We start from the raw sequence: 20,682 nt of genomic DNA on the forward strand, positions 1-20,682 counted from the left end.
AGTTCTCCTAATAATTTAGTTAAAACAATATTTTATAAATGTAACTTGGTGCCTGAAAAAGATATTACAACTTGACCTTATTGAATTGCTTTACAAAGTCAATATCACTAAAAATAAATAGGAATACAAAGATGGCATAGAAGTCAACTATGGATGGGATATGAAATATTGAGATTCATAGTAAGATGTATTTATTAACATCTCTCTCCAACTAGACTTATTATAATGCATTGACGTTCAAGCACAAGCTAGGTTACAATACTTTCGTACTCTCTTTATTAAGATTATTGCACTGAATGTTTAAGTGAAACTTACGATTCTTTTAAATAGATAATTGTTGTGTTTATTGTCAATTAGTTTGGAGATAAAACTTTATGTTTTCTAATACTCTTCGTACGTAATCTTAAATTGAAGTTATAAAAACAAAAGAAAAACACATGCTTGCTAAAAAGGAGGTGCGATTTAATTAGAGATTTTAGTCGGTGTTGGATATTTGTAACACAGTATTAAAAAAGTTTAGATCACGTATGGAAGATCCAACTTTCATCGTTTGAGATGACAATGAATGGTTTATTCATCTAACTTTGTTGACAGCACGAAATTAAATAAAACATGCTAATATATAGTATGTAATTTTTTATTTATTCATGATATATTTAAAAGTGTCTTAACATCATGTTATATTTGAAAGTAAACATTATCTTCCTAACTACTTTTTACATAACACATGTCCCTCTTTCCAACTATGAGTATTTTATCACTATGTTTTTAGTATAACTAAGGTCGAAAGATTTACTCTACTAACTTTGTAATCACTAACACACTCAAATCGCTTTGGCAAGTTTTCTACGGTAAATTCTCTTTCATCTTTTACCAATTTATTAAAGTAACCCTAATTCCTTCACTAAACTCTGTTGTATAACCCTTTTTGCACCTTTTATTATTAGTCTCTTCTCAACTCATTATATTTCTTTTAACTAATTTCTCTCTCATTGATTCTTATACTTGTCTTCAATAAAAATGGAAGATTTAGATTTAACTGAAGTGACTCATTTTATATAACTTTGATAGTAAGCTAAACTTCCAAACTTGTCTCATTAATGAAAAATTCTAGCACTACAAAAAGTACGGTCAAACTCTCTTTATTCATAGTATGATTTTTTCTTTATATATAGTTATTTTAGTACAAAGAATTATCCATATTCTCACAGTACTTTGACATTTATTTTAACAAAGTTGAACTAGATGATTAATGACAACAAAACAGTCCAAATTGAGCTCACAACTCCTCAATAGCCATGCTTGTACCAACATGTTAAGGAAATCTTAATCAACGAGTTAATGATTCACATTGGATTAGGAACATTCCCAAAATACTAAATAAGAAGATAAAAGACTCCTCAAAAGTAATTAAGAACGAAACTATTTTTTTCCCATTAAAATGATTAATGAAAGAGTGAAATTTGTTTGGAATAAAAATTCGAACTTTGGAAGGGTGGTCATGTCGGTGGGTACAAGGGAGAATGGTGGACCAAACCCACACAGGGTTTACAGGCTTACAGCAAGAAATGAAGAAAGCGATTGTCGAAAAAGATTCGGGAAAGAATATCTATAAATTATTTAATTTTAACATTTTTCTATTTCTATTTTATCCCTCTAATCCGAATCTCAAAGCTGTCAAATTTCCCCCTTGATTGAGAGAGGAAAAAAAGGGGTGCTCTAGATGCACGTTAAGATCTCGAGCGACTCTTTCTTAGTTTGAATTTTCAGTAATTTTGAATAGCAAAGCAGCTAAAGAAAGGGGAGACTTGCAAGTCTTCTGACGTTTTCTTCTTCTTCTTCTTTTTCGAATGATTCAAGGGTGAGGAATTGCTTAGCTTGATTCTCTTTCTGACTGAGTGCTTTTGGTGGTGGTTTTTTTTTTTTTTTTTTTTTTTTCTTCCCTTTGAGTTTCTTTAGTTTTATTGTTTACTTCTTTTACTTTTCTTATTTCGTGAGCCTTGATTTGTTGAAAGTATGTATCTTGCTTCTTGTCATGCTATATCATCTTGTAAGCTCACTTTATTAGGTGAAAATTTGAGATAAAAAGGGGAAAGTGCTTTTTTTGGTTGTTATCAAGATAACCCAGATGGGAATTATTTCTCATCTTTGCCTTTTTTGGGTTCAAATGCTGGAATGTGACGAATATGGTTTACCCTGATCCACTTTTTGATCATTCTATTGTTGGTATTAGAATCTTATTTCTCAACAAAGCTTTAAATTGTCTTGGTGTGGCAGTGTCTTGTCTATCTCTGTGATTTATTAATTGCATCCATTTATCTTACCAACAATACATATATCACTCTAGCATGGTTCTAGTTTATAGGACCTCAATTGGCCTCCTGGTGGATGCGTACACTGGGAAAAATCTCTTAATTTCAAGTTTCCAACGTACCCCATTATTGTTGAAGATCATTTGAGCTTTGTCATGGATGTCCCAATTATTACTCTAAAATAAATAATACTTTGAATGATATGTTTGGTAGTTACCCTTCGGTGGAAGGACAAATTTGGATTGGCATGGGAAGCTGGATGGCAGTTTACGACCGTAATTGCTTCTATTGATTAGAGAATTACTTTGTGTTCGAGTAGGATGGGTTGTGGCTGTTCAAAACTCTCAGGTTGCTGTTGGACTTTAGATCATAACAAGCCTGTTCCTGACCTCCAGGATGTTGGTAAGTGTAAATCTACTGCTCTGGTTGAATATGTATTCACGAATACGGTTCAAAAGGCAATTACTATGATAGATCTTTTACTCTTGCAGAAAATGAAGGCAGTAGTGACCTTGACATACCTGCATTTCGTGAATACACCATTGAGCAACTAAGGATAGCTACATCTGGATTTGCTGTTGAGAATATAGTTTCAGAACATGGGGAAAAGGCTCCAAATGTTGTTTATAAGGGGAAGCTCGAGAATCAAAAACGGATTGCCGTCAAACGGTTTAACAGATCAGCTTGGCCAGATGCTAGGCAATTTCTGGTAAACTTATATTTAAGAACATTCTCCAGCATGGGCATATTTTTCTCCATGATTTCATGCAAAAAGACGTTCATAACTTTTCTGTAAGTTGTAAATGGCACAAAGATGTACTAGCTTATTCCAGAAGAAGGAAAATGCAAAATTAACTTTCTAAAAATGTGTAGCCTTGACAAATTTTGGTTAATCTGATTTCAATAATTATTTACTAAAATCAAAAACTTATATCTTATACTTTGAGATATTTGTGTTTTAGGCCTCCTATTCTCTCCAATGGAAATTGTTCTATACTCTTTCAAATGTTATTTCCACTGATTTCAGGAAGAGGCCAAGAATGTAGGTCTGCTACGAAATCTAAGGTTGGCAAATTTGCTTGGTTGTTGCTGTGAAGGCGATGAGAGATTACTAATTGCAGAATATATGCCTAATGAAACTTTGGCAAAGCACTTGTTTCATTGTAAGTTTAGTACAATTATCGATACTTTGCTCTCCCTGACTTAGCTTTCTGTGGTGCTCATTTATTTGAAGTTTCAGCATGGATCTGAGTTGCATGTTTATTTAACACAAGTTAGAGGTTCCCATGGGTAGTGGTGGTGGATGTAAATAAGTTTTGTTTTACTTTTTTGTTTCTCATCCTTCACTCCTGTTATTTTGAATTTTAGATCTCCTTGTTGGTAATTATGCCAGGGCTCGCTGATGCTATTTTTATGACCATCGTCGGTTAAAGCAAACTTGTGCAGTTCTTGCAGGGATTATCCCTTCATAGTTGTGTCATTAACATTGTGAGGAATTCAAAAAATTTCAACATAAGTGGTGAAAGACTTACCATTTGATGATGTGAAAGACGAGTTTTTAATCCTTAATTGCTTCCATATTTCTTCTTCCTCTCCTGTACTTTGGTCTTGTAGGTCATAATCTTATAACGTGGAGTTTAATATAATACTTACTCAGGGGATTCTCAACCTTTGAAATGGACCATGCGGTTAAGAGTGGCCTTATATATTGCACAAGCTTTGGAGTACTGTACAAGTAAAGGCCGTGCCCTATATCATGATCTCAATGCCTATAGAGTGGTTTTTGATGACGTAAGCATCTTTAAATTGTATGACCTTTTGTCATCCCCTTATTTTTGTGGGGGATAGATCCGGTGGTTCTGTGTAAAATGATAACATTTTCTCTCAGGATGGAAACCCCAGGCTTTCATGCTTTGGTATGATGAAAAACAGTAGAGATGGTAAAAGCTACAGCACAAATTTGGCATTTTGTCCTCCGGAGTATCTAAAAACAGGTACACCCTTTAGACATTATTCATTAGGCCAGATTCATGAGACCCTTTAGGCATTATTAATTAGTAGTTAATGGGTTTTTGTCTTCTTATCTTCTCCATCTTGTGGAGTTGTAGTATTTGGTAGCCAGATTTTCATGTTTTGCTGATTCTAACTTTACGAGGTTTTCATATATTGATCTTTTTGCATGTGTGATAAAACATGGAAGTGGTTGTAAAGTTTACCTTTCAATTGATTTAAAGCACTAAATGAAAGGGAAGCCCATACGTCTATATTGTGTCAAATTTCAAGGGATGTTTGTTTATGAGATCTCTTTCGATGTGGGCGTAGTAATTAAGAATGGTAGTTCTCTCAGCAAAGGACTCTTTTCTTAGTTGGTTTTATTAAATATGTCTCTCTTGGAGTTCCCTTATTATGTGTCAAAATGCTTTTTGTGTCCTGATGCGCCAAGCATGTATGCTTGGTTTTTTATGAGCCGAACTCCCTATGTTGTTTGAGCTCTCAGATTTTGGAGTCCTGTTACATATACCAATTTCAAAGTCATGCAAGAAAATTTGTCTCTGCTGTCGGTTGTTGTTTTTCATCATTACTCGTATGCATTACTTGTCGATCAATTCTCATACCGTTTAGTGTGATGGATTGAAAATCACCATATCATTTATTTATAGGAAGAGTTACTCCAGAAAGTGTTATGTACAGCTTTGGCACTCTATTGCTTGACCTCCTCAGTGGAAAACATATCCCACCTAGCCATGTAAGCCTTCTTTCTCACCTAACGGTTTTTTATTATGCCATGAGATTATTGGAAGGTGTGTTTTCAGAAATGGAAATATACACTGCACCACTGAATCTGGAATTGCACCAAATAATTGCCGTACTAATGTTCTGTTTGATAACTTTTAGGCTCTTGACTTAATAAGGGACAGGAATCTTCAAATGCTGACAGATTCTTGTTTGGAAGGACAATTTTCAAATGATGAAGGGACTGAATTAGTGAGATTAGCTTCTCGCTGCTTGCAGTATGAGCCTCGAGAACGCCCTAATCCAAAATCATTAGTTTCCTCTCTAACTCCTCTTCAGACGGACACTGAGGTATATGCTATTGCCATTTCAGTAGTTGAAGATTTATTATTATTATTATTATTATTATTATTATTATTATTATTATTATTATTATTATTATTATTATTATTATTATTTTGCATGCCACCTGGTATTAGCAACTTCTTTTTATTATTCATAGGATTTAACCTGTTGAAAAAACTCCCTCATGTTGATTTTTCTTTCTTCAGGTTCCTTCACATGTATTATTGGGCATACCGCGTGATGCCTCAGATTTACCTCTTACACCACTTGGTGAAGCTTGCTTAAGAATGGATTTGACTGTCATTCACGAGATTTTAGAAAAGATAAACTACAAGGACGATGAGGGTTCAGCAACCGAGGTTGGTTTTGGCATATCATATTCAAGGAACAAATATCGACACAAATTCTTATTCTGTTGTTTTTGCAATCATGTCTCACTCTGACAATCTGTCGTTCTTGGAGTCAGCTTCGTTTACAGTTTAGGAAACTTTATGCATGCATCTACATGCACAATTGAGTTCATATTATAAAGCCACAAGTTTTAATAACATCCAACTGGAAGGAAATCTTATCACGTTTATGGGTGTTTTCATCCTGTTTTCCATACGCTTGTTCTTTCAGTCAACATCTTATCTTCAATTGTAGAAATAGAGGTACCATGTTCTTGCTGCTTATTTGGATGGATTTTCGCATGCAGCTTTCTTTCCAGATGTGGACCAACCAGATGCAGGAAACATTGAGTTCAAAGAAGAATGGTGATCTTGCTTTTAGACACAAGGATTTTAGAGCTGCAATTGATTCCTATACTCAGGTCTGTGATGTTTTCTTTCCATCTAAGACTTCTGAAATTAATTTCTACAGTTTCAATACTTGTGCGTGGCTTCATTCTTGTTGGAGAACTTGAGAAAAGGAAATAGATTACAACAAAGAGAGGGAAATTAGTATTATGAAGGCAAAGGAAATGTTAATAAGATTGTATCGGCCAAAAACCTGACTAAAAGGAGTATCTAACTGACCAGTCAATCTCCTTAAGAATCGTATATAGAGGCCACGAACTGCCAAACCAGCACCAACTCACGAAAAATTCTGAACAAAGTTTTCAACTTCTAACTTTTCTGTATTTAATTAAATTAACCACCAAGAAGATGGTTGACCAGGTGCTTCAATTACGGCTTTGCTTCTCAACCCAAGTTGTGGGGCTACTACCTGAATCAGTATCTCTGGCTTTTCTTGCAAGTATATAGACATGGCTATGATTTATAATTGACCTTGTATTTAGAAACTTTAATGGAAATTATTTTTCATAAGGAAATTTTGCTCAAGATAATGTGTCATATAACTTGGCAGAGCAGAAAATTTTTGGAAAAACTTATTGGCCATTGTCCACATCTCTGTTTATTCGATATTGCATGACGACGATGTGGGAATGAAGGCTTTTGTAGGAAGTTCTGATATGGAAGTCTGTAGGAAGTTCTGATATGGAAGTCTATGCACACATAATATCTATTGTTCTCTTGCAGTTCATTGATGCTGGAGCAGTGCTTTCCCCAACAATGTTTGCACGTCGTAGTTTGTCATATCTCGCATGTGAGATGCCACAAGAAGCTCTAAATGATGCAATGCAGGCTCAAGTTATATCACCTGTCTGGCATATTGCATCTTATTTGCAAGCTGCTGCACTTTTTGCACTTGGTAGTAACAACGAGGCACAAACAGCTCTCAGAGAGGGATTTGCACTTGAGACCAAAACAACTGCCAAATAAGTAAATGGTGACTTATATCTAAATTATTAGTATTGCAGAAATTTGAGGTTTAACTGCAGCCAGTCACAAGCATGCCAAACTTGTTCAAACTGATCCTTTTGTCCTCAAATCCATCCATAATACTGAGCTGCAACTTAAGAAGACTTTTCTTGGAGTCCCTTCTGATGGATTCCCTTTATTTATATGGAACTGGCTGGAGTTTAGTCAGTTTTCTGATAGATGACCCAGAAAACTAGGAGAACTTAGAAAATTAATTTGGTTTTGTAAAAGAGTCAACTGTCTAAATTATGCTTGGGGGGGGGGGGGGGGGGGGGCGGCGGCGGCCAGGGATGGGAATTATGCTTGTAATTTCTGTATAGTTTAGCTTATGTAGGCAAGGCTCCTGTCAAATTTCTGTTAGGCTATTTTGTATGTTTGTTTTTGTCAGATACATGGACAAATATATTTTGTTAACACTATACATTCAATCAATCAATGCTCTTTTAACTGTTTATATTCGAATTAATCCTGCTAACATCTTCGTGACATAGAAATTTCAGTGCAGAATGCAAGGGAAAGTAGAAAGACAATCTAAAACTTTTTGAATAATATCATTAATCCTATCAAGTTTAAAGCCATTGTTCTCCAGATATTTAGAGGTTTTAAAGGGAAACTGCGAAGAAGCAGCAAGGAAACATTGGACTTTCAGACACAGAAATAAAAAATACGTACATATACCATTTAGTTGGTCCAATGCAGACCACTTCTTTTTTTTTTTTTTTTTTTTTTCTTTTTGGTAGATATTTCCCACCCTTTCTAATTTCTATACACAGATGAACTATTAACGTTAAGAATCATATCAATAAATTATGTACATTTAGCCATTGTCACCAGAAAGTATCATCAACTGCTGTGGTGGTTGATGGAGATTCATCATCTTCCTCCACCTCCATCTCCGGCTCTCCAGGACCAAATTCAGAGGACTCGATATCTGCAAGATTCTTCAAATCGACGACTGTCAGCTCATCAAGACGCCTCACCACCAAGTCTGCAGCCGCAAGTTCATAAACAGGATGCTTGCTTGCAACTGCCACACACTTCATCCGAGCATCATGAGCAGCCTCAACAGTTTGGTTTGAATTCCCAAACACAATGCACCTTTCAGGAATGAAGTTCAAAAGCTGTGCTGCATAAACAAACATTTCTGGATCGGGCTTTCCCCTATGAACATCCTCCGCGGCTATAATCACATTGAAATCACCATCAATTCCGATCTTTCCCATGGCCGACTCCAGAGTTTCTCTAGGACGAGTAGAAACCAATGCCATGGGAATCTTGTAATGCATCAGAACATTCACAAACTCTTTCGATCCTGCTCTTAATCTGTAAATTCCCCCTTGCAATGCTTGATAAATTTCCTCCTTCCTAGCAGCCATTCTTCTCAATTGAGCAGGATCTCTTGACCAGCAAAGAACTTCAGAAATAGCCTGTTCGTTCTTCATCCCCTCTATTCTTCTGAGGATAAAAGCTGGGGGAGGGGATTTTCCTTCTTCCTGAGAAAGAGCTAACCAAGCCTGCTTCTCAATTTCAGGATTATCCTCAATCAACACACCCTCCCACTCAAATATAGCACCCAACCAACCACACCCCATTCTTTCTTGTCGAAGCAATGGATTCTGCAATGAAGGATTATCTGCTTTGTTCTCAGGAGGCCATAAACCTGGCTTTCGATCAAACCCAGCATCAATATCATAGCTCCAATCCTTTGGTATTCTATCTTCCCTGAATGAATATGCCTCTTTTGTCACCTCCAATGATAAAGCCTTAATTGCCAAAACTGCAAATCGATCCACTTTCAACCCAGAAACTGGAGGAGATGAAATCAGTCTCTTACCAACAAATTTAGATGTTGGAAACCAGCTGTTCTTCCTCTTGTAGGATGTTTCCTTAACCAAAATTCTTCCACATGGCAACTGATGACCAAAAAGAGAAGCTGCTGCAATCGATTGAACCATCTTAAACCAGTTAACTGCTTCAACCCAACTACGAATTTGTACTTTAAGACTCAAATTACAGACAAACTTCAAATTTACATTAACATAAAAAAAATCAATCCACCTGAATTCCGGTCAATCAATTGAATGATCCAACTTTCAGATCCCCAAACGGTCCTTATTGACAGAAAGGGAAAAGAACAACACAACGGACACCAAATTTAATCAAAACACTACCACAGACATTCCCATCATGCCAAGAAACAGAGCAAAATCCACAAAACCCACAAAACCCACTATTCCAAAACACAAAAAGGGAACAGGGGCATGCGAGTAAAGCGAAACAACCAAAAAGGGGTTAGTGGGTATCGCTCAAATCTTAAATAAAACGGGCCCCTTTATAGAAATCACCTAACTGGAAGAAGAAGAAGAAGAAGAAGAAGAAGAAGAAGAGAAAGAGAAAAAGTTGAAAAATCAGAAAGAAGAAGAAGAATCAGGAAGCAATTACCAAGAAGAAGAATCGGGAATTGGATTGATGATAAGGGGAGAAGGAGGTTGGTGGGTTAGGGGTTATATTGAGGAACACGAAAGGAAAGAATCCTCAATTCTCGTTCTCTCTCTCTCTCTCTCTGTATATATATCATAAGGAGAGGATTTAGGAAGAAGAAAAGGAAAGAGTTTTGTGGTTTATAATTCAGAATAGGAATTAGGAGCGGGTAAGGAAAGAGAGAACAACACGGTGGCCATCTTCGTGAGGAGACCGGTCGCGGACGCCGACCAGCAACCGGCTGGAAGGCCGCGTGTCGGTAACCTTCTCGGTTCTTCTCGGGTTATTTGTTATTTAATTGCCCTTCTTGTTCACCTTTATTACGCATCTGCCATTACTTTTTAGATAAGATCATAATCCACTAATCATTCATAATTGCATCTAAATTGTCGCCCCTAACTTCCATTTTATATAATAATTATTAAATAATAAAGAGTTTTATTTTAAATATAAAATTTCTCAAAATATTTATAAATATATTAGAATATCACGATTTATTTACATGATCTCTAGATTATATTCTGTAAATATTTTATTTCATTTCTTAATAATAGATTTTTTATTTATCATGATCTATAGTAGATATTTTATTTTTAAAAATTAGTTTTAATAATAATGATAACTACTTTAGAAATTATTGTATTTAAGATATGAATAAATGGTGCCAAAATTAGCAACCTAGTTTAATCTAAAAAATATATTAGAGACGTACAATTTTACCTTTCGATATTTTACCATATTTGTAAACCTTTTTTCTATTTTTTTACATTTGCAATAAAAAAAAATTATATATGAATATTATTAATACAGTTTAAGATGGAAAGATTTGATCTGTATATCTCTGGGTTCTTATACCATAAAAATAAAATGTTAGTTAGAACCAAACTTTTGTTGATGAAAATATTATTCAATAATGTTTTTTAATTTAAAACATCATATTGTTATTATTATTTTTTTTGAAAAAAAAAAAAGAACCTACATGAAGGCCTTTTAAATTTGGAGTTATTAAAGTTATATTTAACAAACTCATACTAAATATGCATATACTTCAAAATTGAAGAGATCAAATTAATTTCCAGCTCAATATTTATATTTTAAATTTAATAATAATAGTAATAATAATAAGAAAAAAAGGGATATGATATTTTATTGTTTAAAAGTTTATAGTACAATAATTTAAGTTGCAATGTCCCATAAAGGTGGACAAAGTAATTATAAATGTCTTTTGAGAGAAGCAATCTCTTTAGAATCAGAAGCTCATAAATTAACATAATTAAGTACCAAGGGTTGCCCTCCTAATTACATTTTATTACTATATCATTAACTTGGTTGACTTAAAAAGATGCTTAATATATACATAATTAAATATTAAAGATTTTAAGTTAAATTTCACTTTTCTCAATCATTTATTGTATTTTGGTTGTTAAAAGTTTTGATTAATTTTATCCTAAATTTTCAAAAATATAACCGGAAAGAACCTAATCTTGGTTATTGATATGTTACTTTTTCTTTAACCTAAGTTTTTGTCTTCAATTTATTTGGGTTAAAATTAGGCGCTCGTTAACGTATTAATACATATATTTGAAGTTATTTCGTTAATTAACGTTGAATTTTTAAACAAAATAGTTATTTTTTCCCTTCTAGTTGAAGATTAAAATAGTCAATTTAAAGTTTGAAATTGTAATGGACAAATTTAAAAGGTTAAAATTTATTTTTGTTTTTTAAAATTAAATTTTAAAATACAGGCGTGTTTCGGTAACCGATTCATTTGTTTGTTTCTTAGATTGGAAACTTGTTTCTAAAATTAAGAAGGAAAATTGAAAAAAAAAAACTAAAAAGAAAACAGAAAAAAAATCATATATGATTTTTTATTTTAATAAACAAAAATTTAAAAACAGAAAAAACAAAAATCAACAATAAAAAAATTTACCAAACGAGATCTTATAGATTAAAATAGACATTTTGAAGTTCCAACCATCAAATTAAAATAAAAAGAAAAAATCTTGGAAATAGTAAATTTATGGATAGAAAAATGAAAACTAGCAAATTGCTAAATTATTTTGATTTATGGCAAAACTAATTGAATAATTTTTTCATTTTTTTTTTGTCCGAATTTACCCCTCCACGAATGACAATTGTCACAAATATAACGTATTTATTGAAATAAAAAATTAAACGAAATATTGCATATCACGAATACAGTTTATTTGTAAAAACATCATAATTTTTAACTAAATCAAAAAGATATCATATTGTTCCAACAATCCGATATGACGTTAGTTTCTACATCTTTTAATTATTATGAAACAAAATCAAGTAATTAACGAATTTGTATATTTCATATTATTTATAAAAAATATATCAAATAATACATATTACAAATTAATAATAACAATTTCAATCTACACCGTCCCCTAAAATACTCAATTTAAATTCAAATTCCCTAAAATAACTTCAAAGATTGCATTTTTTATTTTTTGAATTGTTGATGAAAAATACTTAAACAATACATAATACATGTTTGATATTATAACATTATTTTTAATATTATTTTCCATCTTTAGTTTTAATTCAAAATTATAACACTGTTTTAAAATCCAAATTATACATATTAATTTTAGATTATTAAATTGAATTCATAAAATTATGCCAATAAAAAAAATACATAAATACATTAATTTTAGATTGTTAAATTGAATTCCTAAAATTATGTCAAAGATAATGGACAATTCATTAATTTCAACATTTTTTATTTTTCAAATTAATTACGAAAAAATACATAAATTAATTAATTTTAAATTCAAAATTGAATTCTTATAATTATGCCAAACATAATAGATAATCCATTAATTTCACTATTTTTTATTTTTTAAATTATTTATGAAAAAAACACACATAATACATTAAGTTTAGATTCTTAATTTGAATTTCTAAAATTAGGTTAAAGATAATGGATAATCCATTAATTCTACCTTTTTTATTTTTTAAATTATTTATAAAAAACCATACATAAATACATTTAATTTTAAATTCTTAATTTAAATTCATAAAACTATGCCAAATATAATGGATAATCCCTTAATTTTAACATTTTTTATGTTCCAAACTATTTATGAAAAAGCATACGTATATATTAATCGAACCTTCCAACGAATATATATATATATATATATATATATGTATGTATGTATATATATATATATTTGTTATTTATTGTAAAATTAGTTTTAATTAAATTTATAACAATATTTTAAAATACAAATTATACATATTAATTTTATATTTTTAGTTTGAATCCCTGCAATTATGGACATATAATGTTTGATATGTATCACACTCTAATTTTACTCCATAGGTCATGGTTTTAATTCAAAATTTTCAAAAAAATTTTAAATATAAATTATACACCTTAATTTAATTAAGACTATTGTTTTGAAAACCCAAAATTATGCCAACAATAGTACTTGTTATATATCACACCCTAAAATTACAATTTGGTTTTAAGTTAGTTTGAATCTCTGAAATTATGCCAAATATAATGTTTGAATCCCTATATTTAGTTTGGATAATTTATGAAATAATAATTTAATATACATTCCTCATCTGCGGTCATGATAGAGCTAAAAATAAAATCTTTGCAATTTAATAATATTTTAGCATATCTCTTCAATTAATCATTCCCACACATTTTAAATAATGTTGCTAATTTAAAAATATATTGTACAATAATTTAAGATACATTCGTTGTATACTATGATAAAGCTGTAAATCAAATATTTACAATTTAATAATATTTTAGCTTATATCTCTCACTTAACTATTTCCACACATTTTAAATAAGTTTGTCAATTTAAAAATATGCACTATCCCAATAATCGTGTTTCCTTTGTATACTCTAAGTTTGCCAATTTTTTTCAATGGCTTTACAGCGAAGGTACTGAAAACAACGAAGCGAACCTGAAGATGAAAAGCGTGAAGATTGAGGATTTAGATGAAGATTTGAAGACTCAAAATAATATAGCAAACCTGAAAATTGAATGTTGAGTTTGAAGCGGAATATGCTCAAGGAAAACGAAAGAAAAAAAAAACGGTTGCATACATGAAGGGAGGTGAAAGGAAACGGAAGAAAGCGACCTCGAAGTGAAGTGACAAAGCCGAATTGTTCTTCAACGTTAAAGATTCAACCGTGAACGGAAAAGTGAGGAACGACGAACAAAGATATGGCGGCACGAAGGAAGAAGATGTGAATAAAAGGAGATGCTAATCGAAGGAAATGAGATGGGACAAAGAAATGCTAGAGTTTTTAAAAGTGAAGAAGGAGATGCTAGGGATTTCAATTGCTTCCAAACTCCAAATGATTTGATTTATTTTCTTTTTTGGGAAAATTAGAATATTCAAATATGGGGGTATAGTTTAGAAATCACATTTGTCATTGTTCTTCCATTTTTTATTTAAAATTTTTTTGTTTTGCTATTTTGTCAATTTAAACATAAATTTGTCATTTATCAAAGTAAACTTTTAACTTTGTCATTCTTCTAGTCCGCCCAAATAAAAATGTCATGATGAAACTCTGATTTAAATCTTAAAAGGAAAAAGAGTTGAAATTTTGTTGAAATATTATAATTCAAATGAAAATTGAAATTCTAGCTTAAAGAAAACGTTATTAATAGTTTGAGTATTAGTCTATATTAATTTGATTAAAAATATATAAAATAGCAAATGGGTCACTACATGTAGTTCGAAAGTTTCAATATTTAATGTTTATAGTTTGAATTTTAGTTTAAATTTGATCTAAACAGTTCAATTAAAGATTGATTTCAAAAATTGTACTTTACTCATCCAAAAGCTCACACATTTCCATCTATCTTTACTCATAATTATAACCTAATATACATCATTTAACACCATCGAGTATACCTCATTATTGTTATTATCATCGAAGAAAATGTCAATATAATAATTAAATAATTATCTACATGAACTCAACTCAACTGACATAGTATTTGTATTTTAAAATTAGAGGTATGATTCTCTCACCAATGATTTAATTACAACATTAATAATAATGATAAACTAGATTGAACTCGTGGAAGTTTGGGTGTTGATTTATTAGTTTTAATTATAGTTGAAATAGTGTCTTAAATATCATAGTTTTGGCAATCGCATGGATTAACTGAACTAATTAAACATATATTTAGTTAAAACATATATTTATAATGAAGGGATAAAGATTGAAAGAGACTCAAACTTGCCATTGATCAAAATTGGGCCAAAAAACTTGCAAATTTATATAATATTGCCTCTTTAATTTTTAATTGATCATATATTTGTTTCTTTTTTCTTAAATTATAATTGATTTTCTTATTCCATAAAACTAGATAAAAGTTTGAGGGAATAAACATTAATTTCCCCACATTTTTTGTTAATAATTTCAGATTGTTCATACTTTAGGTTTGAAGTTTAATTTTAAGGATTACAGTCTATAACATCGGGATGTATTTAATTTATCGTGTTTTTTTTTAAAAAGCTAAATAGTAAAAATAATTAAAAGGAAATTATGACCATTTTAAGTTTAGTTTTTATTTCATTGTTATGTTTAGGACATTACACAGGTTGATCTCAAGAGTGTTTTTATACATAAATTTGTTTGATTTGTTATACTTAGAGTGTTTTCATTACTGTCAAATTACAATAAAAAAATGAATATTCAATACTATGAATTAGTCATTAGAGATCATAGCTACGTAGAATTAGGAGTTAGAGATCGTCTACGTTGGAATCATATATTGGAGTTGGTTGTATAGGTGGTTGTTGGAGGTGATCGCCAGAGTTAACAACACGAGGTGGTCACATGAGCTAGTCGTCGTTGTTGTAATAAAAGGTAGTCCTCATTGAAGTTGGTTGTCGAGGTTAGAGTTCAAAACGTCTCTTTTAAAAACTACTCGAAACTAAACCTAAATTTTAGGATGGAATGGAAATAAGGATTGAATTATAAGGAAATAAAGAATGAGAATGGATTAAAACATGAGATAAATGCAAGGTATAGGAGAGAATTGCGCAATCCATGTCTTTTAGAAAAAGTAGCAATCCATTGTAGAAAATTGGAAACAAGGACAAGAGAGGTTGCTGTAGGGGTCCCTACATTTTCAATATTTGCAATTAAGTTGGACCACTCTTTGCAAAATCCTTCAAGAAATAGTAGCGTGGAAGTTTCAAAGTCATTGATCGATCTTTCACCTAAAAAATATCTTCTCATTGCTTCTTTAACTTTACATATTAATTTCGATTCTAGAGATATCAAATTTTGATCAAACAAGACGTACGTAATCTTTAATAGAACAATAAAATAAATTTGTATTTTAAGAGAAGAGAGTTCACTTTCATGCATAGAGAAACTTGAACATAATTTTGCTGTAAGCCACAACCACTTTAATGCTTAAGTTAGAAGGTTGGAAGGAGAAGAAAGTATTTGACGCTGCTTGCAGATCTAACCTCTTTCATACACCCTTAGACCCTCTATTCATATGTTTAGTCTCATTCCTATTCTTTATTTGATTTTTTGATTAGGTTAGTTGTGTGCAAAATTCTTTCGCACTGAGACCAACTGATCCATTATTCTTACCTTATGTTTGTAGGATTAAATCCTTCTTAATCTAGTTTATATTGGACTTTTAACCTCTTAGGCCTCTCCTTGGGATCGAGGTTGACCGGTCTAGGCTTGTTACTTTAGTCTTCTTCTATTTTTTTCTAATATATTTCTCTGATTTCTAAATCCATCCACAATAGATTCTTTAAACTTTGTTAGTAATCTTTTATCTTCTAAATAATTTTTCTTAATTCGCTAACCTAATAAGAAGAAAAACAAATGTAAATAAGAACTAACGAAATTTCAAGTAGATCAACATTGGTAGAAAATTAGCCATTTACATATCCACCAATGAATAAATTGACAAAAATTAACAATATTCGACACGTACTATCAATTTTAATTTATGTATGTGACGTTACTTTTTATTTTTCAGACGATATTTCTAATAAAATCTAAACAGAACTCCAAATTTGAACACCTTCTATGTTTTAAGACAATATTAACATATTAGCATTTGATTTTTGTTTTTTTTTTCAATTTCGAGTAAAAAGAATTAAATTATTAATCAATTTTTTTAAAAAATAATAAGAGATGATTTTAGATAACAGAATCCATTGATTGAACTGAACCGAATAATAAAAATAGATTTATGGGATATTTGTAAGAATAACAAATTTAATTTATGATAATAGATCTTGTGTCTCTATATTTTTTAAATTATAAAATAACAACTTTAAAACGGATAGTATTTTTGATAGTCAGAAAGAGAAAAAAAAAGTGGTATGTGCTATTTTCTTTTAATTTTTTTTGTTTTTTCACTCGACCGTATTTAAAGGTTTGTTTAATGACGTTCTCGGTTTGTTTCCGTTTTCTATTTAACGGAAACGTTATAAAAAAAAACAATTCCTATTTTTCTCTATTTATCCTCCGCCGCTGTTCCGTCATTCAGCCAGGTTTCTTCCTTCTCTCTCACAGCCGGTGGCGACCAACTACCGCCGCACCAACCCCACTCTGTTGTCGGTCGTCGGAGAACCCCTGTATCAATTTTCTTTCTCCTTCTCTTATTTCACTTTCTACTCTAACCTCACTCCTCAACCTGCCATTTGTCAATTTCCCTACTTTTCTCGTTTTTGCCCGTCTCCGATTCTCACTCTTTCTTCTTCGCCCCGTTCGCCTCGTCAAGGAATCATGTTTTGAATTCTTAAGCAGTTTCAACTGAATTTCTATTATTAACATGGCGAGGAAGAAGGGAAATACGAAGAGGGGATCGTCCAACCCCACATCCGGTCCTCAAAATTCCATCACTCTTAGACAGGAAGCTACTGGGAAAATCAAACCTAAAGTATCTAACAATGCCAAAGTTTATTTGAATCATTTAGAAAATTTAGCGACTTGGGCTAGTGGGCAACCCTCTTTACCTTCATTGGCTGCTTTCTTTGGACAACGTCTCGCTGCTGCAGCCGAGTCTTTGGCGGTTACTCCTGACCCTTCTCTATTTCTCTGCGCGAGGTTCGTATGTCTTCTGCCCTCTACATTTGTTTACCTTTGCATGCCTAGATTTGTTGTTTTTGTAGCGTTTGTAACAGGGTAAGTTCATGAATATTGGTTGTATTTGAGGATGGGAAGTTTTGTTGAGCTTTTCTGATTAGTTCTAAATGAATGATTTATAGCAGTATTGTGAAAGATTTTTGGGGCACTGTTATACACCGTAATCTAATTAGTCTTAAGTTAATGCAATGGCGGAATTCAACCGATGAACAATCAGATGACAAGGAAGAATCACTTGGATGAAGAATAAAGTGTTCAATGCTATTTTGAGACTACAGAAAAACAGATTAGTCGGTGCTGGAGATGAAAGAAGCTGGAATTTGTGTTGCTCTGGTGATCTCAGTCAAATCTTTGGCTCTGCCTGATTGATTTCAGGAGAGCTCTAGAAAGGGAGCTTTCAAAGATAGTGACTAAAAGAACATGCCTCTGAAGATAAAAACGTTAAGAGTGATTAGCATGTCTAAATGGTTATTTGTTTGTTGAGAACGTTATAACAAACATCTACTATGGTGGTCTTGAATCTCTGTGCGTGTTGTTTTTTGCTTGGAAGAGTACTTTGGGATTTTTAGTTGCGTTGAAGGCTTGCTAACCCTTCTGCCATGTGGTAATCTCTGGAGGAAAAAGCCAGTAAGCTATGGAGTATGGCCAATTCAATGAAATCTTTTAGTTGGAGCCTGTGAGTTGGGAAGAAAAAGAAAGCCTTTAACAGCAAGGCTAAAAAATTATGGGTGAAGTGCATGAGTTAGTCAAGCCTCATTGTTCTTTATTTCATTAGATCGCGGGTTTAACCACTATATTTCCCTCGTAGTTAATACTAAGTAGGGTGGCTTTTGTTTGTTTTTTTTTTATGACAGTTTTCTTCTTTCTCCCTTGACTTCCAGGGAATTCATAATCAAATAATGTTTACATTTGCCTAAAAAAATGTTTACATCGGTCACATATCTCTTTTTTCTTTGCTAAAAATATCACATTACACCTGGAGTCATAGGACAAGGCTGAGCATTACAGTATAAGTTAAAGATCCGTTTTCTATTTATGCTTATTGAATATTTTCTTATTGTTAAATTTTTACAATTACTTGGAAAAGAAAATCCGCTGGTGCTTTTTATTCAATACATGGTTGGAGTGGACACCTGATCCGAACCATCTAGCTGTTTCATGTTAAGGACTTTTATCGTGTCACATTTGAATGTTGTCTTGGAATCTAATCTTCTTTGACTTTAAAACTAACCAATCTTATCCGCTTCGTTATATTACATTCAGGTGTGAAACAGTTCTCCAACCTGGTTCTAACTGCTACATACGAATAGAGAAAAATAATGCCAAGAAACGTCGAAGACACAAAAAAGCCAGTAATGTGACACAGAATGTAGTGGCGTATTATTGCCACTACTGCTCATGTAGGAACATAAAGAGAGGGACTCCCAAAGGCCATATGAAAGTGCTTTATGGGACAGAGTGTGTAAGCAAGGTAAAATCTGTGGTTGTCAAGGATGGTAAAGAATGTGAAAACAAGATTCTTACCATGGATGCTCCTACAACTCCTCCTCTTACAACTGTAGACTGTCTAACTATGGATACTCCTGCAATTCCTTCTTTGTCAACAACTAGGGACGATGTAGCCGTTGATACTACTGCAGTTCCTCCAACTGAGGTCATTTCTGTTGATGATGGCCCTGCTATTTCGTCTCCTAGAACAACTCCTGCAATTCCTTCCACCTCCAGCGTAACAAGTATGTCAAGATCGCAAGTTAGGGACATTCCTACTTTAGATGCTCCTGCCACTCCTCTCACCTTGACTGCAATGACTCTGTTGGATTCAAAGAGGAGAAAGAGGAAGAAACCGTCGTCTAAGAATCGAACTGAACCTGAAAGTGGTTCTGCTCCAACATCACATGGGGAAAAAAGCGAAGACACATCCAAAAGGAAGCGTAATAGAAAATCATGGACAAGTTTGAAGGAAATTGCTCAAAGGGAGGAGGAGAAAGGTAAACAAAACGTGGCTGGATTGGCAATCCCATTTTCCCTGTAAAAGACCAAATAACCAAATTGTTTTGTAGGCGTTTCTCCCAACAAGGAATTAATTTTATTTTATATCTTGCAGCATTTTATTTGTTTTTCAAATGGGATGATTTAAATTTGCCATGTTTGTTGAGAGTAGATCTTTAAATTGATGTAAAATTCTCAGGGAATCATACAAAATTGACAAGACTTGGAGCAATGAAAATGCTGTCAAGGCTTTTTTGATAATCATTTAAAAACTTAGTTTTTGTTTTTAAACCTTTAGCTAATAATTCCAACTTTGGTACTAAAGAAATATGAAAACTTCGTAAATTTTGTAGTGATGAAATTTAAGTAATTCTTCACAAAAGGTAAAAGCGAAAATCGAAACTAAAAACTAAAAATAAAATCCTTTGTCAAATAAAGCCTAAATTTGAGGATAACGATGCAAATGACACAAAGTATTGGGTTTAATAAGCATCAAGACTCAAATGAACTTTTTGACATACTCTCTAAATTTTAACTTTTTGACATACTCTCTAAATTTTAAGATTTTTGACCATTTGATTAGTGATGTTGGAGTGAAATTATGAAGATGAAACACCTTGCATTTAATGCTTCTTTCTCCTCTCCTCTCCTCTCATTCACTCTTGCACTAATGACATGCACAATGCTCATCCCATCTTGATGTTTTCTCGCCCCCTTACCTCTACACAACACTCACCCACACTCCAATGCTCTCTTGCAACCCTACACATTTGATGCTTCAATCTCATGCTCGGTGACTACACATTTATGAAAAAAGAAGTAAATTGAGTCAAACTTTTGCTTGTCCATTATGTTATTTACGTGAAAAAAGAATTATATAATT

At 32.3% G+C, this 20,682-nt stretch overlaps 3 protein-coding genes across 4 annotated transcripts; 2 read left to right on the forward strand and 1 right to left on the reverse strand.

The window, feature by feature from the left end:
* Positions 1 to 1,579: 1,579 nt before the first annotated feature.
* Positions 1,580 to 7,646, forward strand: LOC103493159 (serine/threonine-protein kinase BSK7). 2 transcript variants are annotated; one of them, XM_008453806.3, is made up of 11 exons: positions 1,580 to 1,861; positions 2,632 to 2,714; positions 2,804 to 3,021; positions 3,340 to 3,475; positions 3,970 to 4,103; positions 4,201 to 4,306; positions 4,973 to 5,058; positions 5,208 to 5,396; positions 5,597 to 5,749; positions 6,088 to 6,201; positions 6,911 to 7,646. In XM_008453806.3, the coding sequence occupies exons 1-11, from the start codon at positions 1,851 to 1,853 to the stop codon at positions 7,151 to 7,153; spliced, it is 1,473 nt and encodes a 490-aa protein (XP_008452028.1). In that variant the 5' UTR covers positions 1,580 to 1,850; the 3' UTR covers positions 7,154 to 7,646. The 2 variants fall into 2 exon arrangements, with proteins under 2 accessions (XP_008452028.1, XP_008452029.1); XM_008453807.3 differs by having other exon boundaries at positions 1,588 to 1,861; positions 2,526 to 2,714.
* A 71-nt stretch (positions 7,647 to 7,717) lies between these two features.
* LOC103493158 (5-amino-6-(5-phospho-D-ribitylamino)uracil phosphatase, chloroplastic) lies at positions 7,718 to 10,043 on the reverse strand. The gene has a single exon (XM_008453805.3). The coding sequence runs from the start codon at positions 9,145 to 9,147 to the stop codon at positions 8,020 to 8,022; it is 1,128 nt and encodes a 375-aa protein (XP_008452027.1). The 5' UTR covers positions 9,148 to 10,043; the 3' UTR covers positions 7,718 to 8,019.
* A 7,084-nt stretch (positions 10,044 to 17,127) lies between these two features.
* On the forward strand, positions 17,128 to 19,906 carry LOC103493157 (uncharacterized). The gene is made up of 2 exons (XM_008453804.3): positions 17,128 to 17,771; positions 19,074 to 19,906. Exons 1-2 carry the CDS (start codon positions 17,497 to 17,499, stop codon positions 19,840 to 19,842), a joined length of 1,044 nt encoding a protein of 347 aa, XP_008452026.2. The 5' UTR covers positions 17,128 to 17,496; the 3' UTR covers positions 19,843 to 19,906.
* The last annotated feature ends 776 nt before the right edge of the window (positions 19,907 to 20,682 follow it).

This window comes from Cucumis melo, chromosome 7, assembly GCF_025177605.1.
Source record: "Cucumis melo cultivar AY chromosome 7, USDA_Cmelo_AY_1.0, whole genome shotgun sequence".
NCBI lineage: Eukaryota > Viridiplantae > Streptophyta > Magnoliopsida > Cucurbitales > Cucurbitaceae > Cucumis > Cucumis melo.